At 45.1% G+C, this 21,338-nt stretch overlaps 1 protein-coding gene across 1 annotated transcript in view; it reads right to left on the bottom strand.

The window, feature by feature from the left end:
* The window catches only part of LOC133779956 (uncharacterized), a 101,365-nt gene that overhangs the window by 14,593 nt on the left and 65,434 nt on the right, over positions 1 to 21,338 (bottom strand). The window contains exons 5-10 of the mRNA XM_062219851.1: positions 12,939 to 13,061; positions 11,665 to 11,823; positions 11,441 to 11,523; positions 10,058 to 10,071; positions 9,583 to 9,710; positions 5,885 to 6,085 (exon numbers count right to left, since the gene is read on the bottom strand). Of these exons, the coding sequence (XP_062075835.1) occupies positions 5,885 to 6,085; positions 9,583 to 9,710; positions 10,058 to 10,071; positions 11,441 to 11,523; positions 11,665 to 11,823; positions 12,939 to 13,061 (708 nt within the window). The remainder of the gene's footprint in view (positions 1 to 5,884; positions 6,086 to 9,582; positions 9,711 to 10,057; positions 10,072 to 11,440; positions 11,524 to 11,664; positions 11,824 to 12,938; positions 13,062 to 21,338) is intronic.

Raw genomic sequence — 21,338 nt, forward strand, 5'->3', positions numbered from 1 at the left:
AGAAGGTATTTCAGGCTCTTGTGGTCTGTATAGATCTCACACTTCTCCCCATAAAGGTAATGCCTCCATACCTTTAAAGAAAATACCACAGCTGCCAACTCCAAATCATGAGTGGGATATCTCTTTTCATACTCCTTCAGCTGACGTGAGGCATAAGCAATTACCCTCTCTGACTGCATCAGAACACAACCGAAACCTTGATGTGAAGCATCATAGTAAAACACAAACTTCTCCTAATCTGTTGGAAGACTTAGAATCGGAGCTGTAATCAACCTCTGCTTCAGTTCTTGGAAGATGTTCTCACACTTATCTGACCACACAAAATTCTGATTTTTGAGTGTCAGCTCAGTCAATGAAGTAGCAATCTTTGAGAACCCTTCCACGAAACACCTATAATAACCTGCAAGTCCAAGGAAAATTCTAACCTCAAAAGCATTCTTTGTCCTTATCCAATCTTCATTGAATCTATCTTAATCCCCTCCTTAATGACAATGTGCCCGATAAAAGATACCTGAGATAACCAGACCTCACATTTCTTGAACTTTGCAAACAATCTGTGTTCCCTCAGTCTGTGTAGAACCAATCTCAGATGTCGTTCATACACTAACTCTGACTGAGAATAAACAAGGATATCATCGATGAAGACGATCACAAACTGGTCCAGATAATCCTCGAACACTCTGTTCATTTGATCCATAAAAGCAGCTGGGACATTAGTCAATCCAAAAGACATGACTAAGAACTCATAATGCCCATACCTGGTGCGAAAAGCAATCTTTGGTATATCTCCCTCCTTGACCCTCAACTGATGATAACCAGAACGAAGGTCGATCTTTGAGAATACATTCTTACCTTGCAACTGATCAAACAAATCATCTATTCTTGGAAAAGGATGCTTATTCTTGATTGTTAACTTATTCAGTTCCCTGTAATCAATGCACATCCTCAGAGACCATCCTTCTTCTTCACAAACAGAACTGGCGCACCCCAAGGTGAGAAACTAGGTCTGATAAAACCCAAATTCAACAATTCTTGCAACTGTATCTTTAATTCTTTCAACTCATCTGGGGCAATTCTGTAAGGTGAAGTAGTAGTAGTAGTAGTAGTAGTAGTAATATCAGTAGCAGCAGTAGTAGCAGTAACAGTAGCAGCAGCAGCAGCAGTAGTAGCAGCAGCAGTAGTAGCAGTAGCAGCAGCAGTAGCAGTAGTAGTTGCAGTAGCAGCAGTAGTAGTAGCAGAAGTAGCAGTTGCAGTAGGAGCAGCAGTCGCAGTAGCAGTAGCAGTAGCAGGAGCCAGAGCAGGAGCAAAAGCAGGAGCAGGAGCAGCAGTAGCAGTAGCGGCAGTAGAAGGATTAGTGGTAGCTGGCGCAGTAGCAGTTTTGGTAGGAGCAGCAGTAGCAGTAGCGGCAGTAGTAGCAGTAATAATAGCAGTAGTAGTAGTAGTAGTAATAGGAGCAGCAGGAGAAGTAGTAGTAGGAGCAGTAGGAGTAGCAGTAAGAGTAGAAGTAGCTGTAGCAGTAGCAGAAGCCGTAGCAGTAGCAGTAGGAGTAGGAGCAGCAGTAGCAGTATCAGAAGCAGTAGCAGTAGCAGTTGTAGAAGTAGTAGACACAGTAGCAGGAGCAGGAGCTAGAGCAGGAGCAGTAGAAGCAGTAGTAGCAGTAGCAGCAATAGTAGTAGCAGTAGCAGCAACTACAGCAGCAGCAGCAGTAGTAGCAGAAGTTGTTGTAGTAGTAGCAGCAGAAGTAGCAGTAGCAAAAGTAGCAGTAGTAGCAATAGTAGCAGTAGTAGGAGTAGTAAAAGTTGCAATAGCAGTAGTAGAAGTAATAGTAGAAGCACCAGTTGGAGTATTAGTAGCAACAGCAGCAGTAGCAGTAGCAACAATAGTAGTAGCAGTTGCAGCAGCAGCAGCAACAGTAGCAGTAGTAGCTAGCCGTAGCAGTAGCAGCAGCACGAGCAATAGGAGAAGTAGTAGCAGGAGTTGTAGTAGTAGCAGTAGCAGTAGCAGAAGCAGTAGCAGTAGCAGGAGCAGGAGTAGTAGCAGTTGCTATAGGAGAAATAGCAGCAGCAGCAGTAGTAGCAGTAGTAGTAGAAGTAGCAGTAGCAGTAGCTGTAGCAGTACCAGTACCAGGAGCAGGAGTAGAGGCAGGGGCAGTAGCAGTAGCAGGAGCAGGAGCAGGAGCAGGAGCAGGAGCAGTAGCAGTAGAAGTAGCACTACCAGTAGCAGTAGCAGTAGTAGAAGTATGAGTAGCAGAAGTAGTAGTAGGAGCAGCAATAGTAATCGGAGCACCAGTAGCAGTAGCAGTAACAATAGGAGTAGCAGTTGCAGTAGCAGCAGCAGTAGTTGTAGTAGTAGTAGGAGGAGTAGGAGAAGTAGTAGCAGGAGCAGTAGCAGTCGGAGTAGGAGCAGTAGTAGCAGTAGTAGTAGTAGCAGTAGCAGTAGCAGTAGTAGTAGTAGGAGCATTAGCAGTAAAAGTAGGAGCAGCAGCAGCAGTAGCAGTAGGAGAATGAGTAGCACTAGTAGTAGCAGAAGTAGAAGCAGTAGTAGCAGTAGCAACAGCAGTAGTAGCTAGCAGTAGCAGTAGCAATAGCAGCAGTAGCAGTAGCAGTAGCAGCAGTAGTAGAACTAACAGTTGCAGCAGCAGTAGTAGTAGCAGTAGCAGTAGCAGTAGCAGTAGCAGAAGCAGTAGTAGCAGTAACAGTAGGAGTTGGAGTAGGAGTAATAGCAATAGCAGTAGCAGCAGTAGTAGTAGAATTAGCATAAGCAGAAGTAGTAGTAACAGCAGTAGTAGTAATAAGAGCACCAGTAGCAGTAGCAGTAACAATAGGAGTAGCAGTGGCAGCAGCAGCAGCAGCAGTTGTAGTAGTAATAGGAGAAGTAGTAATAGAAGCAGTAGCAGTAGGAGTAGCAGTACCTGAAGCAGTAGCAGTACCTGAAGCAGTAGCAGTAACATTAGTAGTAGCACTAGTAGTAGCAGTAGTAGTAGTAGAAGTAGAAGTAGCAGTAGCAGATGGAGCATCAGTAGCAGTAGCAGCAGGAGTATGAGTAGGAGTAGTAGTAGTAGGAGGAGTAGGAGTAGTAGTAGAAGTAGCAGTAGCAGTAGAAGTAGCAGTAGCATTAGCAGCAGTAGCAGGAGCATGAGCAGGAGCAGTAACAGTTGCAGTAGGAGCTGCAGTAGCAGTAGTGGCAGTAGTAGTAGTAGTAGAAGTTGTTGTAGCAGTAGCAGCAGAAGTAGCAGTACCAGTAATAGTAGCAGTAGTAGGAGTAGTAGCAGTAGTAGGAGTAGTAGTAGTTGCAGTAGCTATAGTAGAAGCACCAGATGGAGTATTAGCAGCAACAACAGCAGTAGCAGCAGTAGCAGTAGCAGTAGTAGCTAGCAGTAGCAGTAGCAGCAGCAGTAGTAGTAGGAGAAGTGAGAGCATGAGCTGTAGTAGTAGCAGTAGTGGTAGCAGTGGCAGAAGCAGTTACAGTAGCAGGAGCTGTAGCAATAGCAGGAGCTGGAGCAGGAACAGGAGTAGTAGCAGTTGTTGTAAGAGAAGTAGCAGCAGAAGCAATAGTAGCAGTAGTAGCAGTAGTAGTAGTAATACTTATAGTAGAAGAAGCAATAGCAGTAGCAGTACCAGTACCAGGAGAAGGAGCAAGGGCAGGGGCAGTAGCAATACCAGTAGCAAGAGCGGGAGCAGTAGCAGGAGCAGTAACAGTAACAGTAGCAGTAGCAGTAGCAGTAGTAGTAGTAGTAGGAGCAGCAATAGTAATCGGAGCACCAGTAGCAGTAGCAGTAACAATTTGAGTAACTGTTGCAGTAGTAGTAGTAGGAGAAATAGTAGCAGGAGCAGTAGGAGTAGGAGCAACAGCAGTAGTAGCAGTAGTAGTAGTAGCAGTAGCAGTAGTAGCAGTCGTAGTAGCAGTAGTAGTAGTAAGAGCAGTTGCAGTAAAAGTAGGAGCAGCAGTAGCAGTAGCAGTAGAAGTAGTAGTAGTAGCAGTAGAAGCAGCAGCAGCAGTAGCAGTAGTAGCAGTAGCAGCAGCAGTAGTAGTTGCAGTTGTATTAGAATTAGTAGTAGTAGTAGTAGTAGTAGTAGCAGTAGCAGTAGCAGTTACAGTAGCATTAGAAGCTAGAAGTAGCAGTAGCAGCAGCAGTAGCAGTAGGAGAAGTAGTAGCAGGAGCTATATTAGTAGTAGTAGCAGGAGCCGGAGCAGGAGCAGGAGTAGTAGTAGTAGTAGTAGTAGTAGTAGTAGTAGAAGTAGCAGTAGCAGTAACAGTAGCAGAGGAGATGGAGCATCAATAGTAGTAGGAGTAAGAGTAGGAGCAGGAGTAGTAGTAGTAGTAGTAGTAGTAGTAGTAGTAGTAGTAGTAGTAGGAGTAGGAATAGCAGTAGCAGTAGCAGTCGCAGTAGCAGTAGAAGTAGCAGTAGCAACAGTAGCACGAGCTGTAACAGTTGCAGTAGCAGAAGTTGCTGTAGAAGTAGCAGCAGAAGTAGCAGTAGAAGCAATAGTAGCAGTAGTAGGAGTAGTAGTAGTTGCAGTAACAATAGTAAAAGTAAAATTAGAAGCACCAGATGGAGTATTAGTAGCAACAACAGCAGTAGTAGTAGCAACAACAGCAGTAGCAGCAGCAGTAGCAGTTGCAGTAGCTGTAAGAGTAGGAGATGGAGCATCAGTAGCAGTAGGAGTAAGAGTAGGAGCAGGAGTAGTAGTAGTAGTAGTAGAAGGAGTAGGAGTAGTAGTAGCAGTAGCAGTAGCTATCGCAGTAGCACTAGAATTAATAGTAGCAGTAGCAGCAGTAGCAGGAGCAGGAGCTGTAACAGTTGCAGTAGGAGCAGCAGTAGTAGTAGTAGCAGAAGTAGCAGAAGTTGCTGTAGAAGTAGCAGCAGAAGTAGCAGTAACAACAATAGTAGTAGTAGTAGGAGTAGTAGTAGTTGCAGTAGCAGTAGTAGAAGTAATATTAGAAGAACCAGATGGAGTATTAGTAGCAACAGCAGCAGTAGCAGTACCAACAATAGCAGTAGCAGTTGCAGTAGCTGTAGCAGTAGTAGATAACAGTAGCAGTAGGAGAAGTAGTAGCAGGAGCTGTAGAAGTAGCAGTAGCAGTAGCAGAAGCAAGAGCAGTAGCAGTAGCAGAAGTCGGAGCAGGAACAGGAGTAGGAGTTGCTGTAGGAGAAGTAGCAGCAGCAGCAGTAGTAGCAACAGTAGTAGTAGTAGCAGTACCGGTACCAGGAGCAGGAGCTGGGGTAGGGCAGGGCAGGAGCAGGAGCAGTAGCACTAGCAGTAGCAGTAGCAGTAGCAGTAGCAGTAGCAGTAGCAGTAGCAGTAGCAGTAGTAGTAGTAGTAGTAGAAGTAGGAGTAGGAGAAGTAGTAGCAGGAGCAGCAATAGTAATCGGAGCACCAGTAGCAGTAGCAGTAACAATAGGAGTAGCAGTTGCAGCAGTAGCAGCAGAAGTAGTAGGAGAAGTAGGAGAAATAGTAGCAGTAGCAGTAGTAGCAGTAGTAGTAACAGTAGCAGTAGTAGGAGCAGCAGTAGCAGTAGCAGTAGAAGTAGTAGTAGTAGCAGTAGTAGCAGCAGCACCAATAGCAGCAGCTGCAGTAGTAGTAGCAGAAGTAGCAGCAGCAATAGCAGTAGCAGTAGTAGTAGTAGTAGTAGTACTAGTAGCAGTAGCAGCAGCAGTAGCAGTTGTAGTAGTAGTAGCAGTAGCAGTAGGAGAAGTAATAGTAGGAGCTGTAGTAGTAGCAGTAGTAGTAGCAGAAGCAGTAGCAGTAGTAGGAGCATTAGCAGTAGCAGGAGCCGAAGCAGGAGCAGGAGTAGTAGAAATTGCTGTAGGAGAAGTAGCAGCAGCAGCAGTAGCAGTAGTAGTAGTAGTAGAAGAAGAAGTAGCAGTAGTAGTTGTAGTACCAGTACCAGTAGCAGGAACAGGGGCAGGGGCAGTAGCAGTAGCAGTTGCAGAAGCAGCAGCAAGCACAGGAGAAGAAGCAGGAGCAGTAGAAGTAGCAGTAGCTGTAGAAGTTGTAGAAGTAGGAGTAGCAGAAGTAGTAGTAGGAGCATCAATAGTAATCGGAGCACCAGTAGCAGTAGCAGTAACAATAGGAGTAGCAACTGCAGTAGTGACATCAGTAGTTAGAGTAGTAGTATGAGATGTAGGAGAAGCAGTAGCAGTAGTAGTAGTAGTAGCAGTAGCAGTAGGAGCAGCAGTAGCAGTAATAGTAGTAGCAGTAATAGTAGTAGTTGAAGTAGCAGTACCAGTAGAAGTAGCAGCTGCAGTAGCAGAAGCAGTAGTAGCTAGCATTAGCAGTAGGAGCAGCAGTTGCAGTAGGAGAAGTAGTAGCAAGAGCTGTAGTAGTAGCAGTAGCAGGAGCAGGAGCAATAGCAGTAGCAGGAGCAGGAGCAGGAGCAGGAACAGTGGCAGTTACAGTTGCAGTAGGTGCACCAGATGCAATAGCGGTAGTAGTAGCAGTAGCAGCAGTAGCCATAGCCGTAGCAGTTGCAGTAGGAGCAGGAGCAGTAGGAGCAGTAGCAGCAGTAGCAGCAGTAGTAGCAGTTGTAGTAGGAGCAGCAGTAGCAACATCAGTAGTAGCAGAAGTATAAGCAGTAGCAATAGTTGCAGTAGCAGTAGCAGCACCAGCACAAGTAGTAGTCGCAGCAGCAGCACCAGTAGTAGCAGTAGAAGAAGTAGCAGCAATAGAAGAAGCAGCAATAGTAGCAGTACCAGTAACAGTACCAGTAGCAGGAGCAGTAACAGTTGCAGTAGGAGCAGTAGTAGCAGTAGCAGCAGCAGTAGCAGTAGCTGTAGTAGTAGCACTAGCAGTAGTAGTAGTAGTAGTAGTAGTAGTAGTAGTTGTAGTAGTTGAAGTTGTAGTAGCAGTAGCAGTAGCAGTAGCAGTAGCAGTAGCATTAGTAGCAGAAGTAGCAGCAGTAGCAGTAGCGGGAGCAGGAGCTGGAGCAGTAAGAGTTGCAGTAGGAGCAACAGTAGCAGTAGCGGCAATAGTAGTAGTAGTAGGAGCAGGAGCAGTAACAGTTGCAGTAGGAGCACTAGTTGCAATAACGGCAGTAGTAATAGTAGTAGTAGTAGTAATAGTAGTAGTAGTAGCAGCAGTAGCAGTAGTAGTAGTAGCAGTTGCAGTAGCCGTAGCTGTAGCCGTAGAAGTAGTAGCAGCAATAGCAGGAGCAGTAGCAGTTGCTGTAGGACCAGCAGTAGCAGTAGGAGTAGCAGCAGAAGCAGTAGTAGTAGTAGTAGTAGTAGTAGTAGTAGTAGTAGTAGTAAGAGAAGCAGTTGCAGCAGCCGTAGGAGTAGGAGCAGCAATAACAGTAGCAGTAGTAGTAGTAGCAGTAGTAGTAGTAGATAGGACTAGCAGTAGCAACAGCAGCAGTAGAAGTAGTAACAAGAGCAGTTGCAGCAGCAGTAGCTGTTGCAGCCCCTGCAGCAGCAGTAGCAATAGTAGCTAGCAGTAGCAGTATCAGCAGCAGCAGCAGTAGTAGCAGTAGTAGCTGTAGCAACAAGAGCAGTAGCAGCAGCAGTAGCAGTAGTAGCTAGCAGTAGCAGTATCAGCAGTAGTAGTAACAGTAGGAGAAGGAGTAGCAGTAGTAGTAGCATAAGCAGAAGCAGTAGCAACATTAACAGTAGTAGCAACAGCAGTAGTAACAGTAGTTGCTAGCAGTAGCAGTAGCAACAGCAGCAGTAGAAGGAGCAACAACAACAGTTGCAGTAGAAGTAGCAGTAACAGCAGCAGTTGCAGCAGCAGCAGCAGAAGTAGCAGTAGCAGTAGGAGAAGGAGAAGTAGTAGTAGTAGTTGTAGAAGTAGCAGAAGTAGAAGCAGTAGCAGTAGCAGAAGCAGTAGTAGAAGTAACAGTAGGAGTAGGAGTAAAAGTAATAGCAATAGCAGTAGTAGTAGTAATAGTAGTAGAATTAGCAGTAGCAGGAGTAGTAGTAGCAGCAGTAGTAGTAATAAGAGCACCAGTAGAAGTAGCAGTAACAATAGGAGTGGTCGTGGCAGCAGTAGCAGCAGTAGTTATAGTAGTAGGAGAAGTAGTAGTAGGAGCAGTAGCAGTAGGAGTAGCAGTAGCAGTAGCAGGAGCTGAAGCAGAAGCCATAGCGGTAGTAGTAGCAGTAGCAGTAGTAGTAGCAGTAGCAGTAGCAGTATCATTTGCGGTGGCATTAACAGTAGCAATAGTAGTAGCAGCAGTAGTAGCAGTAGTAGAAGTAGCAGTAGCAGTAGGAGAAGGAGCATCAGTAGTTGTAGCAGTAGGAGTAGGAGCATCTGTAGCAGAAGCAGTAGTCGCAGTAGCAATAGCAGTAACAGTAGTATGAACGGGAGCAGGAGCAGGAGTTGTAGTAGTAGTAGTAGTAGTAGCAGTAGCAGTATCAGTAGAAGTAGCAGTAGCATTTGTTGTAGCAGTAGCAGGAGCAGGAGCATAAGCAGTAACAGTTGCAATAGGAGCAGCAGTAGCAGTAGCGACATTAGTAGTAGTAGTTGCAGTTGCAGTATCAGTTGCAGTATCAGAAGCAGTAGCTGGAGCAGGAACAGTAGCAGTTGCAGTAGGTGCACCAGATGCAATAGCGGTAGTAGTAATAGTAGTAGTTGCAACAGTAGCAGTAGTAGCAGTAGCAGTAGCCGTAGCAGTAGAACTAGCAGGAGAAGGATCAGAAGTAGGAGCAGTAGCAGTTGCAGTAGGAGCAGTAGTAGTAGTAGCAGTAGCAGTAGCAGTCGCAGTAGCAGCAGTAACATCAGCAGCAGTAGTAGTAGCAGTTGTAGTAGGAGCAGTAGTAGCAACATCAGTAGTAGGAGCAGTATTAGCAGTAGCACTAGTAGCAGTAGCAGCAGCAGCAGCAGCACCAGTAGTAGTAGCAGGAGCAACACCAGTAGTAGCAGTAGAAGAAGTAGCAGCAATAGTAGCAGTAGTAGTTGCAGCAACAGTAGAAGGAGCAGGAGCAGTAACAGTAGCAGTAGAAGGAGCAGGTGATGGAGCAGAAATAGGAGCAGGAGCAGCAGCAGTCGAAGTAGGAGGAGTAGTAGCAGCTGCAGTAGTTGTAGCAGTAGTAGTAGGAGCAGCAGTAGTAGCAGTAGCAGTAGTAGCAGTAGTAGTAGTAGTAGTCGTAGTTGTAGTAGTAGTAGGAGTAGTAGTTGCAATAGCAGTAGCATTAGCAGTAGCAGTAGCAGCTGTAGCAGGAGCAGGAGTAAGAGAAAGAGCAGGAGCAGTAACAGTTGCAGTTGTAGTAGGAGCAACAGTAGCAGTAGCGGCAATTGTAGTAGTAGCAGTAGCAGTAGCAGTAGCAAGAGCAGGAGCAGGAGCAGGAGCAGTAACAGTTGCAGTAGGAGCACCAGTTGCAATAGCGACAGTAGTAATAGTAGTAGTAGGAGTAGTAGTAGCAGCAGCAGCAGCAGTAGAAGTAGTAGTAGTAGTAGTAACAGTATCAGTAGCCGTAGCAGTAGTCGTAGAAGTAATAGTAGCAGTAGCAGTAGCAGGAGCAGGAGCTGGAACAGTATCAGTAGTAGCTGTAGCAGTTGCAGCAACAGTAGTAGCCGTAGCAGCAGTAGTAGCAGTAGCAGTAGCCGCAGCAGTAGGAGGAGCAGGAGCAGGAGCAGTAGCAGTTGTACTAGGAGCAGTAGAAGCAGTAGCAATAGCAGCAGTAGTAGTATCAGTATTAGTTGGAGCAGCAGCAGTAGCAGCAGTTGTAATAGTAGATGTAGCAGTAGCAGTAGCAGCAGCAGCACCAGTAACAGCTCTAATAGTAGCAGCAACAGCACAAGTAGTAGCAGTAGCAGAAGTTTCAGCAGTAATAGAAGCAGTAGCGGTAGCAGCAGCAGTATTAGAAGTAGCAACAGTAGTAGCAGTACCAGCAGTAGGTGTAGCAGCAGCAGTAACAGTAGCAGAAGCAACAGTAGGAGCAGTAGCAGTTTCAGTAGGAGCAGTGGTAGCAGTAGCAAGAGCGGCAGTTGTAGTAGCAGTAGTAGTAGGAGCACGTGTAGCCGTAGCAGTAATAGTTGCAATTGTAGTTGTAGCAATAGTAGCAGTAGCAGTAGCAGCAGCAGCACCAGTAGTAGCAGTAGCAGAAGTAGCACCAGTAATTGCAATAGTAGCAGTAGCTGCAGCAGTAGTACCAATAGCAGCAGTAGTAGCATTAGCAGTAGCAGTAGCAGGAGCAGGAGTAGGAGGAGGAGCAGGGGCAGTAGCAGTTTCAGTAGGAGCAGTAGTAGCAGTAGCAGTAGAAGTAGCAGTAGCATTAGCAGTAGCAGGAGCAGCAGCAGGAGGAGCAGGAACATGAGCAGTAATAGTTGCAGTAGGAGCAGCAGTAGCAGTAGCGGCTGTAGTAGTAGTAATAGTAGTAGTAGTAGTAGCAGTAGCAGTTGCAGTAGCAGTAGCAGGAGCAGGAGAAGTAACAGTTGTAGTAGGTGCACTAGATGCGATAGCGGTAGTAGAAGTACTAGTAGTAGTAGTAGTAGTAGTAGCAGCAGGTGCACTAGATGCAATAGCGGTAGTAGAAGTACTAGTAGTGGTGGTAGTAGTAGTAGCAGCAGTAGTAGTAGTAGCAGTAGCAGCAATAGCCGTAGCAGTAGCTGGAGCAGGAGCAGGAGTAGGAGGAGCAGGAGCAGGAGCAGTAGCAGTTGCAGTAGGAGCAGTAGTAGAAGTAGCAGTAGCATCAGCAGCAGTAGTAGTCGCAGTTGTAGTAAGAGCAGCAGTAGCAACAGTAGTTGTAGCAGAAGTATTAGCAGTAGCAATAGTAGCAGTAGCAATAGCAGCACCAGCACCAGTAGTAGTTGCAGCAGCACCACCAGTAGTAGAAGTAGAAGAAGTAGCAGCAATAGAAGTAGCAGCAATAGTAGCAGTAGCAGCAGTAGTAGAAGGAGGAGGAGCAGGAGCAATAACAGTAGCAGTAGCAGGAGCAGTAGCAGTTGAAGTAGGAGCAGTAGTAGCTGTAGCAGTAGCAGCTGTAGTAGTAGTAGCAGCTGCAGTAGTAGTAGCAGTAGTAGTAGGAGCAGCAGTAGCAGCAGCAGTAGCAGTAACAGTAGTAGTAGTAATAGTTGTGGTAGTAGTAGCAGTAGCAGTAGCAGCAGCAACAGCAGGAGCAGGTGCAGGAGTAGAAGCTAGAGCAGTAGCAGTTGCAGTAGGAGCAGTAATAGCAGTAGTAGTAGCAGTAGCAGTAGATGCAGTAGTAGTAGTAGTAGTAGGAACAGCAGTAGGCGCAGCCGTAGTGACCGCAGTAGTAGCAGTAGCAATAGTAGCATTAGCATTAGCAGCATCAGCACCAGCAGTTGTAGCGGCAGCAGCACCAATATTAGCAGTAGCAGAAGTAGCAACAATAGAAGTAGCAACATTAGTAACAGTAGCAGCAGCAGTAGTAGTCGTAGCAGCTGTAGTAGCAGTAGCAGTTGTAGCAGTAGCAGTAGCCGCAGCAGTAGCAGGAGCAGGAGCAGTAGCAGTAGCAGTAGCAGTTGCAGTAGTAGCAGTAGCAACTGCAGCAGTAGTAGTAGAAAGATTAGTAGGAGCTGCAGTAGCAACAGCGATAGTAGAAGCAGTAGTAGCAATAGCAATACTAGCTGTTGCAATAGCAGCAACAGCACCAGTAATTGCATTAGTAGTAGCAACAGCAGCACAAGTAGTAGCAGTAGTAGAAGTTGCAGCAGTAGAACAGCAACAATAGATGCAGTAGCAGTAGCAGCAGCAGTATTAGCAGTAACAGCAGTAGTAGCAGTAGCAGTAGCAGCAAGATATAGCAGTAGCAATGGCAGGAGCAGGAGCAGTAGCAAGAGCGGCAGTTGCAGTGGCAGTAGTAGTAGGAGCAGCTGTAGCCACATTAGTAGTAGTATTTGTAGAAATAGTAGCAGTAGAAGTAGCAGCTGCAGCACCAGTAGTAGCAGTAGCAGAAGTAGCACCAGTAGCAGCAATAGTAGCAGTAGCAGTAGCAGCAGCAGTAGTAGCAGTAGCAGCAGTAGTAGTAGTAGCAGTAGCAGCAGCAGCAATTGCAGTAGCAGTAGCAGCTACAGTAGTAGTAGTCGTAGCAGTAGCAGCAGTAGAAGTAGTAGCTAGCAGGAGACGTAGCAGCAACAGTAACAGTAGTAGCACCAGCACCAGTAGTAGTAGCAGCACCAGCACAAGTAGTAGCAGTAGCAACAATAGAAGTAGCAGCAATAGTAGCAGTAGCAGCAGCAGTAGTAGCTGTAGCAGCAGTAGCAGTTGCAGAAGTTGCAACAATAAAAGTAGCAGCAATAGTAGCAGTAGCAGTAGCAGCAGTAGTAGTAGCAGTAGCAGTAGCAGTAGCAGCAGCAGTAGCAGTAACTGGAGCAGGAGCAGTAGCAGTTGCAGTAGCAGGAGAAGGAGCAGGAGTATTAGTAGTAGTAGTAGCAGTAGCAATAGTAGTAGCAGCAGCAACAGCAGCAGTAGCAGGATCAGGAGCAGGTGCAGTAACAGTTGCAGTAGGAGCAGCAGTGGCAGTAGCGGCAGTAGTAGTAGTAGTAGTAGTAGTAGAAGTAGCAGTAGGAGAATCAGGAGCAGTAGCAGTAGCGGTTGCAGTAGCAGTAGTAGCATTACCAGCAGCAGTAGCAGCAGTAGTAGCTGTAGCAGTAGCAGCAATAGCAGTAGCACTAGCAACAGCAGTAGTAGTAGTCGTAGCAGTAGCAGTAGTAGCAGTAGCAGCATTAGCAGGATCTGGAGCAGGAGCAGTAACAGTTGCAATAGGAGCAGCAGTAGCAGTAGCGGCAGTAGTAGTAGAAGTAGCACTAGCAGAAGCAGTAGCACTAGCAGTAGCAATAGCAGTAGCGGTTGCAGTAGCAGTAGCAGTAGTAGTAGAAGTAGTAGCATTAGCAGCAGCAGTAGCAGTAGTAGTAGCTGTAGCAGTAGCAGCAATAGCAGTAGCAGTAGCAGCAGCATTAGTAGTAGTCGTAGCAGTAGCAGCACTAGTAGTAGTTGCTAGCAGGAGCAGTTGCAGTAGTAGTAGTAGTAGCAGCACAAGTACCAGTACCAGCGGTAGCTGTAGCAGCTGCAGTAGCAGAAGTAGCAGTAGTAGTAGGAGCAGCAGTAGTAGCCGCAATGGTAGCAGTTGCAATAGTAGCAGTAGTAGTAGCAGCACCAGTAGTAGCTGTAGCATAAGTAGCAACAATAGAAGTAGCAGCAATAGTAGCAGTAGAAGTAGCAACAGTAGTAGTAGCGGTAGCAGCAGTAGTAGCAGTGGCAGTAGCAGTAGCAGCAACAGTAGCAGTAGCTGGAGCAGGACCAGGAGCAGGAGCAGTAGCAGTTGCAGTAGCAGGAGCAGGAGAGTAGTAGTAGTAGCAGTAGCAATAGTAGTAGCAGTAGCAGCAGAAGCAGTAACAGTTGCAGTAGCAGCAGCAGTCGCAGTAGTAGTTGTAGTTGTAGTAGTAGCAGTAGCAGTAGCAGTAGCAGTAGCAGTAGCAGTAGCAGGACCAGGAGCAGGAGCTGGAGCAGAAACAGTAGGAGCACCAGTTGCAATAGCGGCAGTTGTAGTAGTAGAAGTAGTAGTAGTTGTAGCAGCAGTAGTATCAGTAGCAGTAGCAGTAGCAGTTGCCGTAGCACTAGCAGTAGCAGTAGTAGGAGCAGAAGCAGGAGTAGTAGTAGTTGGAGTAGTAACAGTTGCAGTAGGAGCAGTAGTAGCAGTAGCAGTAGCAGTAGAAGTAGCAGTAGCAGTAGCAGCAGTAGCAGGAGCATGAGCAGTAACAGTTGCAGTAGGAGCAGCGGTAGCTGTATCGGCTGTAGTAGTAGTAGTAGTAGTAGTAGTAGTAGTAGTAGTAGTAGTAGTAGTAGTAGTAGTAGTAGCAGTAGCAGTAACAGTTGCAGTAACAGTAGCAGTAACAGGAGTAGGAGCAGGAATAGTAGCAGTTGCAGTAGGTGCACCAAATGCAATAGCGGTAGTAGTAGTAGGGGTAGTGGTGGTAGTAGTGGTGGTAGTGGTGGTAGTAGTAGTAGTAGTTGTAGTGGTAGTGGTGGTAGTGGTGGTAGTAGTAGTAGTAGTGGTAGTGGTAGTGGTGGTAGCAGTAGTAGTAATAGTAGTAGTAGTAGTAGTAGTAGCTGTAGAGTTTTTGTTTTCGTGGATATTGAGGAAAGCTAGGATTTAGTTAGAAAGTCGTAGAAATAGTTATGGATTTTATAAGTTTAACCTATGGTTTACAAATATTAATTTTAACATAAGGTTTGATTAATATATTGGTCCTAAGAATATTATTTATTATACCCTAAAGTTTAGATAGAATAATTAATAACGTGACACTTGTCACAAGCATGTTTATTATGGATTTAAGTATATTTGATGAATAGTTTAATTAAAAGAAAGATCTAGAAGCTCTAGAACCTTCTATTATCTATTTGGATCACTTTTTACTCCATCAAAATAGTTTTAATCAATTTCAAATTATCCTGAAGTATGCAAAAATGTGTTTAAAATATCAACGTATGCTGATATATCGCAGCTATAAGGGCCGATATATCTCCTATAATTGATACGAAAAACACGTCGACTTTGCACGAATGAAACCAAGAACCCTCGGGATCATGGTAGGGGCGATATATCACCTAAGGTAGGCGATATATCAGCTCTAGTGGTCATATTTGAGTTGTTCGTAAAATTCTAAACTAGAAACAATCCTCAACAACCTTGACTTGTTCCTGAACGTTTTTGGCCGAGTTCTGGGCATCTGTTGAACAGATAATTCAAATTTATTCATTTTAATCATTTATTTATTCATTGAAATGGGAGTTAGTTTCACTCCTTGAACTCTATAAATAGGACCCTTCACTCAGCCATTCTATTCATCATTCAAGCACAGTTTAGAGCCTCCAAGCTGCTAAGTTCGTTCTAGAGATAAACACTAGGGTTTTGGAGTTAAAGCTTTCAAACCTAAAGCTTTTATAAACACTTGGGAAGTAAGCTTTTGTGTGATTTCAGTGTTCAAGGTATAGATCGAGGTTTTAAGATATCCAAGGTATTCTTTATCTTCAAGTTTAGTTCACTATAGTTTCTATTATTCTTTCATTTTTCTTCAAATCATAACTTGTGATAGTGACTTTTGGTTAGGTGTTCAATTTCTTTCAAAACTTAAGGTTTTTCGGTAAGTTTCTGTCTTGATGGTTTAGATCTTCTCTTCATTTTATTTTCCTTAGGACACTTATGGTTTCTTTATGTTTGGTTTTAGGAGTTCCAATCCCGCTCTTGTCTCCAATATTCTGGTTTTTTGTAAGGAAAATTAGATAGTTTAGTATTATGATTTAGCTGATGTAGTTTATGATATAGTTTATGTTTTTATGACCTAACATTTCAGGTACAATAAAGGGGTAAGTGTGTCTGGACCTAAGGTGTCCAATAATGTATGACAGACTATGTACAGTAGGCTCGGTTGCCAAAACTTTATGACTGACCTAAGTGATGTCCAGTGTATGACGTGCCATCCGCTGTATAAGCACTTATCTTTTTATTATTTCTGACTTGTTATTATGACCCATAGTTGTGAATATGATTTATGACCTATGACCTATAGTTATGATTATGACTTATGACCTACGACCCATGATTTATGATCTATGACTTATGATTTATGGCTATGACTTAGATTATGATTTATGATATGATTTAGGTTATGATATGACCTAGGGTTTATTGTTCTATGATTAGTATTAATAAGTTTTGGTGTGGCTTTTGTGAAATTTATGATATGTTTGATTATATGATTATATGACTAACTTTTGTTTGTATTTTTCTTACTGGGCTTAGAAGCTCACCCCTTATGATGTTGTTATTTTAGGCAATTAAGGATAGAAAGGCTGGTGGCGAGTGTGGGACCTAAGAGCTTCCTGATGTACTCGTGGGGACCATATAGTCGAGGAAGATCAAGCAGACCTAATTTTATAAAAGCATATTATTTTAAAGTTTTACCTAAATGTTGCTCTTTTTTGTGTTAAAGACAATTATTTTATTTTTTGTAAAACCATTGATCTATGTATTTATTTTCAAGTTTTTATTCAATAAATGAGCAATATTTATGAATTATGATCTAGCGCTATGTTCTCGGTAATCTATGAGAAATTATGGCATTACAGGTGGTAGCAGAGCCCACGGCTATATTGGTCTTGAACGTTCCCACGAATTATACACGATAGCTACAAATGATCTACTCGTTACCAAGTAAGTATACACATTGTTTTCAAAATATGTTTGTAATGTTTTTCTTGTGTTTTTTTTCTTCTGAAATTAGCCCAATGTCCTTAAGTGTGGTTAGAAAGGTTAAATCTATAAGAAGAATACTAGACTTTGAGTATGATAATGGATCCGATGTGGAGGATTAGACGCATATAAGAACATATCGTTAAATTTTATCATATGTTGTTTTAGAATATTTTCACTAGTTGCTATTTTTTTATATAAAACAAATTATTTGCTTTTGTTATTATATCATTGTTTAGTAAGTGTTAAGAGTTTTGGATTCAATTGAAAGTGTAAAGTTTAAATTCATCTCTTATGGGTTAGCCCATTTGTGAAGGCCCATTTGCTTTGCATTATTAGATTGGGTCCAATTTAAACAAATAACAATAAATAAAGCAAGGGTTCAAATTGCTGTCTTTTGGGTCCAAGTGGAAGTTAGGGGGCCATAGTAGTGGGTACGATATACTGAACCCAGCCCTCCTCCATGGAATATTCAATTGTTAAGGCCCATTTACCCGAGTTGGACTTAATTGTAATAGGATAGTTTTGATAGATAGATGGACCTAATAGACAGTAGTACAATAGGCTAAGTTGTAACCTCTACTTGTTTTGTTTGTCTTAGTTTTTCAACTTTTCTCTTTTGGGGAAACAGAAAAGACACATGGAGCAGGAACCAAGAAGATCTGAAAGACTAAATGGCCAAGTTAGAGGCCAAGGCAGAGCCCGAGGAAGGGGAAGGAGGCGAGGAAGAGGAGTAGCCGCCACCCCCACATATGAAGAAACTCCAGTAGCCCCAGGAGTGCCAAAAGCACCCAATGTAGTGGAAGATCCTGCAGTTGTTGCTATTCGAATAAATTTGGAAAGAGAAAATGCACGTCTTAGGGCAGAGCTAAGGAGAAGGGAAGAAGAGTTCCAAATAAATTTAGGGAAACAACAACAAGTGGTGCACCAAGTCATTCCTCTAGCACAATTATTACAGTTGGCAGAACCTCGCTACGAGTTAGTGTATGAACGCTTTAGAAAGCAGCAACCACCGAACATCGACGGTGGATCCGACCCAATAGAAGCCGAGATTGGCTTTGATCAGTGGAGTCCATTCTAGAACACATTCGGCTGGGAAACGAAGATTGAGTTTCTTGCCCTTCAAGCTTGCTAAAGAAAGACGCCCGCATCTGGTGGGATATAGTAAAGCAGACTAGAGATGTGAACGTCATGACTTGGGATGAGTTCATTCAAGTGTTCAACAAGAAGTACTATAGTCCTGCAATTCTAGCCACAATGTTGGACGAATTCATAGCGCTTACTCAAGGGAATTCGACTGTGATGGAGTATGCCATGAAGTTTGATAGGTTGGCTAAGTTCGCAGCAGACATGGTACCCACTTAGACGCTAAGAATTCAAAGATTCGTGAAGGGACTAAAACCTATGATAGCTCGTGATGTAAATTTTATTCGGGGAATAACCATTTATGCAGAAACATTAGAGGTAGCCTTGGAAGCTGAGCAGGCTGAAGAAAGAATTTGGAAAGAAGGCGCGGCCAGAAAAGATTCCAAAAGGAATAACAATGAACAGAATGAACACAAGCGAAAACATGACGATGATCAAAATCGAAAGGCCGACAAGAAGAACAAGACTGCATCAGAAAGTAACAGGAATAAGAATCCCTATGTGGAATATTCCCAGTGTCCTGTCTTCAAGAGGAAGCATTCAAGAGGAAGCATTCAATTGTGGAGAAGAAGGACACATTAAAAATGATTGCCCAAAGTTGAAGGACCAAAAGAAAGATGACAAACTTATGCCTGCCAGAGTTTTTGCTCTTACTAGAGGTGAAGTAGAAACTAGTAATACAGTGGTAACAGGTCAGGTCACTATCTCGGGTAAACTATGCAATGTATTATTCAATTCAGGAGCTACGCACTCTCTTGTCTCTATGAATATGATTGATAGATTAGATAAACCATGTGAACTTCTTAGAGATAAGTGTTGACGGTGAGAACTCGTCAACGAAGTTGAGTTGGAAAAATTATCAAATCAAGATCACTAATCGGAAAGCTGTCAAAACTTGAACAATAACTCAAGAACAGTGATAGAACGATAATGGAGAATTCAGTCTTTCATTCACACTCAAACCTCTGCTACAGTAAAATTTCCAACCCCCTTTCAGGTGGTCTTAGAGTTCATTTTATAGTAGGCTCTAATGGCCTTAGGTACATAGTGGTCCAGGGGACCAAGTGGTACATATGTATTGTGTCAGGGGAGTGGCTTCAAAGGTTGTGGTCGTACATCCCGTACAGGAGCAGGTGTCAGGAGGATGTCTCCACTACTTGTCTGTACCCATGTCTGATGCGTGGTGGCAGGCGTAGTGGCGCAGAAGGTAGTGGTGTCGGCTCTGACCTATGGCCGTAGACGTACGGACCACAACTCCTATCCTTGCATACCCACTCCTGGCGTTCCCACTACTTGTCTGGTAGGGGTACTATATCCGTACTCTGACTTCTTTAGGTTTGTAGGTACATTCCATATTCATGCGTGTACCTTGCCCCTTGTGAGTATTCTCACCTCCAAGGCCATGGGGCCGAGGCCGTGGGCGAGGCCATGGGGCGAGGCCATGGGCGAGGCCATGGGCGAAGCCATGGGGTGAGGCCATGGGCGAGGCCATGGGCGAGGCCATGGGGCGAGGCCATGTGCGAGGCCATGGGGCCTAGGGCATGGGCGAGGCCATGGGGGCGAGGCCATGGGGCCGAGGCCAAGGGCGAGGCCATGGGACCGAGGGCATGGGCGAGGCCATGGGGCCGAGAGCATGGGCGAGGCCATGGGGCGAGGCCATGGACGGGGCCATGGGGCGAGGCCATGGGTGAGGCCATGGGGCGAGGCCATGGGGCCGAAGGCATGGGTGAGGCCATGGGGCGAGGCCATGGGGCCGAGGGAATGGGCAAGGCCATGGGGCCGAGGGCATGGGCGAGGCCATGGGGCCGAGGGCATGGGTGAAGCCGTGGGGCGAGGCCATGGGGCCGAGGGCATGGGCGAGGCCATGAGGTGAGGCCATGGGCAAGATGGGCCTCGCGAGGCTTCTGAGCCTTGGCACCTATGCCTTGCCAACGTGGGCCACTTGGCATTGACTCCACGAGAAACGAACCCAAACTTGTGTTGTGATGGTGCGATGGCTTCCCGAGACGACGGTGGCCTAAGGGCCTTGCCTCGGCCTCATACTTTCTCTTGATGAGATTATGAGCATCAACACTTGCCCCTCAGTCTAGGAGAGTACCTTTAGGTGCTCTTGTAGACTATTCACCTTGATTCCTATAAATAGGCCCTCATGCATGGCTTAATATTTTCACCTTACTCCTTTGGCTTAGTGGTGCATAGACCCTTACTCCTTTCAAGAGGTAAGGGGTTCAATCCCCCACACCCTCACTTTCACCATAGTTCCTTTCATTTGTTTTATATATTTTTTCACTTCACATTTTTTTTTTTTACATATGAGCTAATTTCTTGGTGTGTATATTTTATGACTAACACACCTTTTTGGTTCATTCTTGCAGACGCGCATTTTCGACTCTTTGGTGCTTTTCGCTCCCCGACCTTTTTTGGCCCCCAACTTTGCTCTCTTAATCACCTGAGGTATATTTTCTTTCCTTCTCCCTTTTATTTATACATATATATATATATTTTATCGGGTCCAAACTAGCAGTACTTGGGATGGGGTACATTAGTCTGAGCTTGTAGTGAGTTTGACCATATGCACGCACCTCCTCTTTGTTGTTTGTTTCTTTTTTTTTTATACCCTGTAGTAGGCCATTTGGGGCGTTTGCATCTAGAGGTATTAAGCCTATTCCTTTGTGTTTTGTATCCTTCCCCTCGTTTATACGTGAGCCCCTTTTTGCTGTTGGGACGTGGTTTCATGGCCAGTGACGGCCCGTCCGGCATACCCCCAAGGGCTGAGTTTATTGACCTGTCCTCAGACTCAGAGTCCCCTAAGGGCAACCCTCACCAGGACTATGACTCCTTAAGGCAAGCTCGCATTCGCCACCTTGAGTGCATGGCCGAACTTAGGCGTAAAATTTGGGTGGTGGAGAGCGAAATTGACTCGGTGTCGAGAGAAGATGGAGGACCTTCACCCCTGGGCCTTAGTGACCATATAGCGCGTCTTAGGACAACCCTTTTTGAATTGTGGTGGAAGTTATAATTTATGTAGGGACACATTCCGCCAGAACCTCCCACTCCTTCCTCGTCTGAGGACGGTCATGGGGCTTCTAGCTCCTCTCCCCAGCCCCTAGTCTCAGTTTATCCGATCTTAGTGCTTCCGCCATTGCTCCCTCGATGGAAAAATCTTGCTAGGAAGAAAAAATGGAGGGTTAAGTGTTCTGCCTCTTCCTCACATATTTCTTTTGATTTTGCAGATATGTCGAAAGCACGCAGACAGGTGTCCGTCCAGGAAGAGGACGACGCCCCCTACTGGCGTCCAGTCTAGTGTCACACGTGTCTCCGAACAAATTGAAGGCGATCGTGAAGCACTACCGAGTTGCTCCAGAATACGCCCTGCATGTTCCTCAGGAGGCCTGTCGGGCTGACCGCCCTGAGAAGGGCTTTGTGGCTTTGAGTGAGCAGATTTTGAAGGCGGGTGGCACCATTCCTCTGCACCCGTTTTTCGTGGCAGTTCTCAACTACTTCGATTTGGCCCCTCTTCAACTGTTGCCCAACAGTTGGTTGACTTTAAGTTGCCTTTTCATTTAGTTCAAGGGTAACGCCAACGCGCCCCGATGGCGCAGGAGGTGCATTCCCTGTATAACCTTATGGGAGTGCACAAGTCCAAGGGCTTCTTCTACCTGCAGAAGTCCAACAGTGAGCTTCCCTTAATAGAGGGCTCAGTGTCCAACACAGGGCCTTGGAAACAAGACTGTTTCTGGGTGGAGGGGCCTCTCTCGGTTCGTGAAGTTTTTCACGCCGGCCCTAGTAAGTATCCTAGTCTTTCTCTTCTTCTTATTAGAACTTACTGTTTTGCACTCTTGCTTGTACTGACATTGGCGTGGATATTGTAGGGAAATTTGCTGATCCCTCGATCATCGGGCCGGAGGTGGAGGCCATAAACAATATCATTACTATAGACTTCGCTCTGAAGAAGGCAGCGGTCCTATTTACTGTGGTTAATCTCAACCGCCACCAGCTGTCCCTGGTCTCTGACCCCAAGTTCTTGTGGTCAGTTACTGG

Source organism: Humulus lupulus, chromosome 5 (assembly GCF_963169125.1).
Source record: "Humulus lupulus chromosome 5, drHumLupu1.1, whole genome shotgun sequence".
Lineage (NCBI taxonomy): Eukaryota > Viridiplantae > Streptophyta > Magnoliopsida > Rosales > Cannabaceae > Humulus > Humulus lupulus.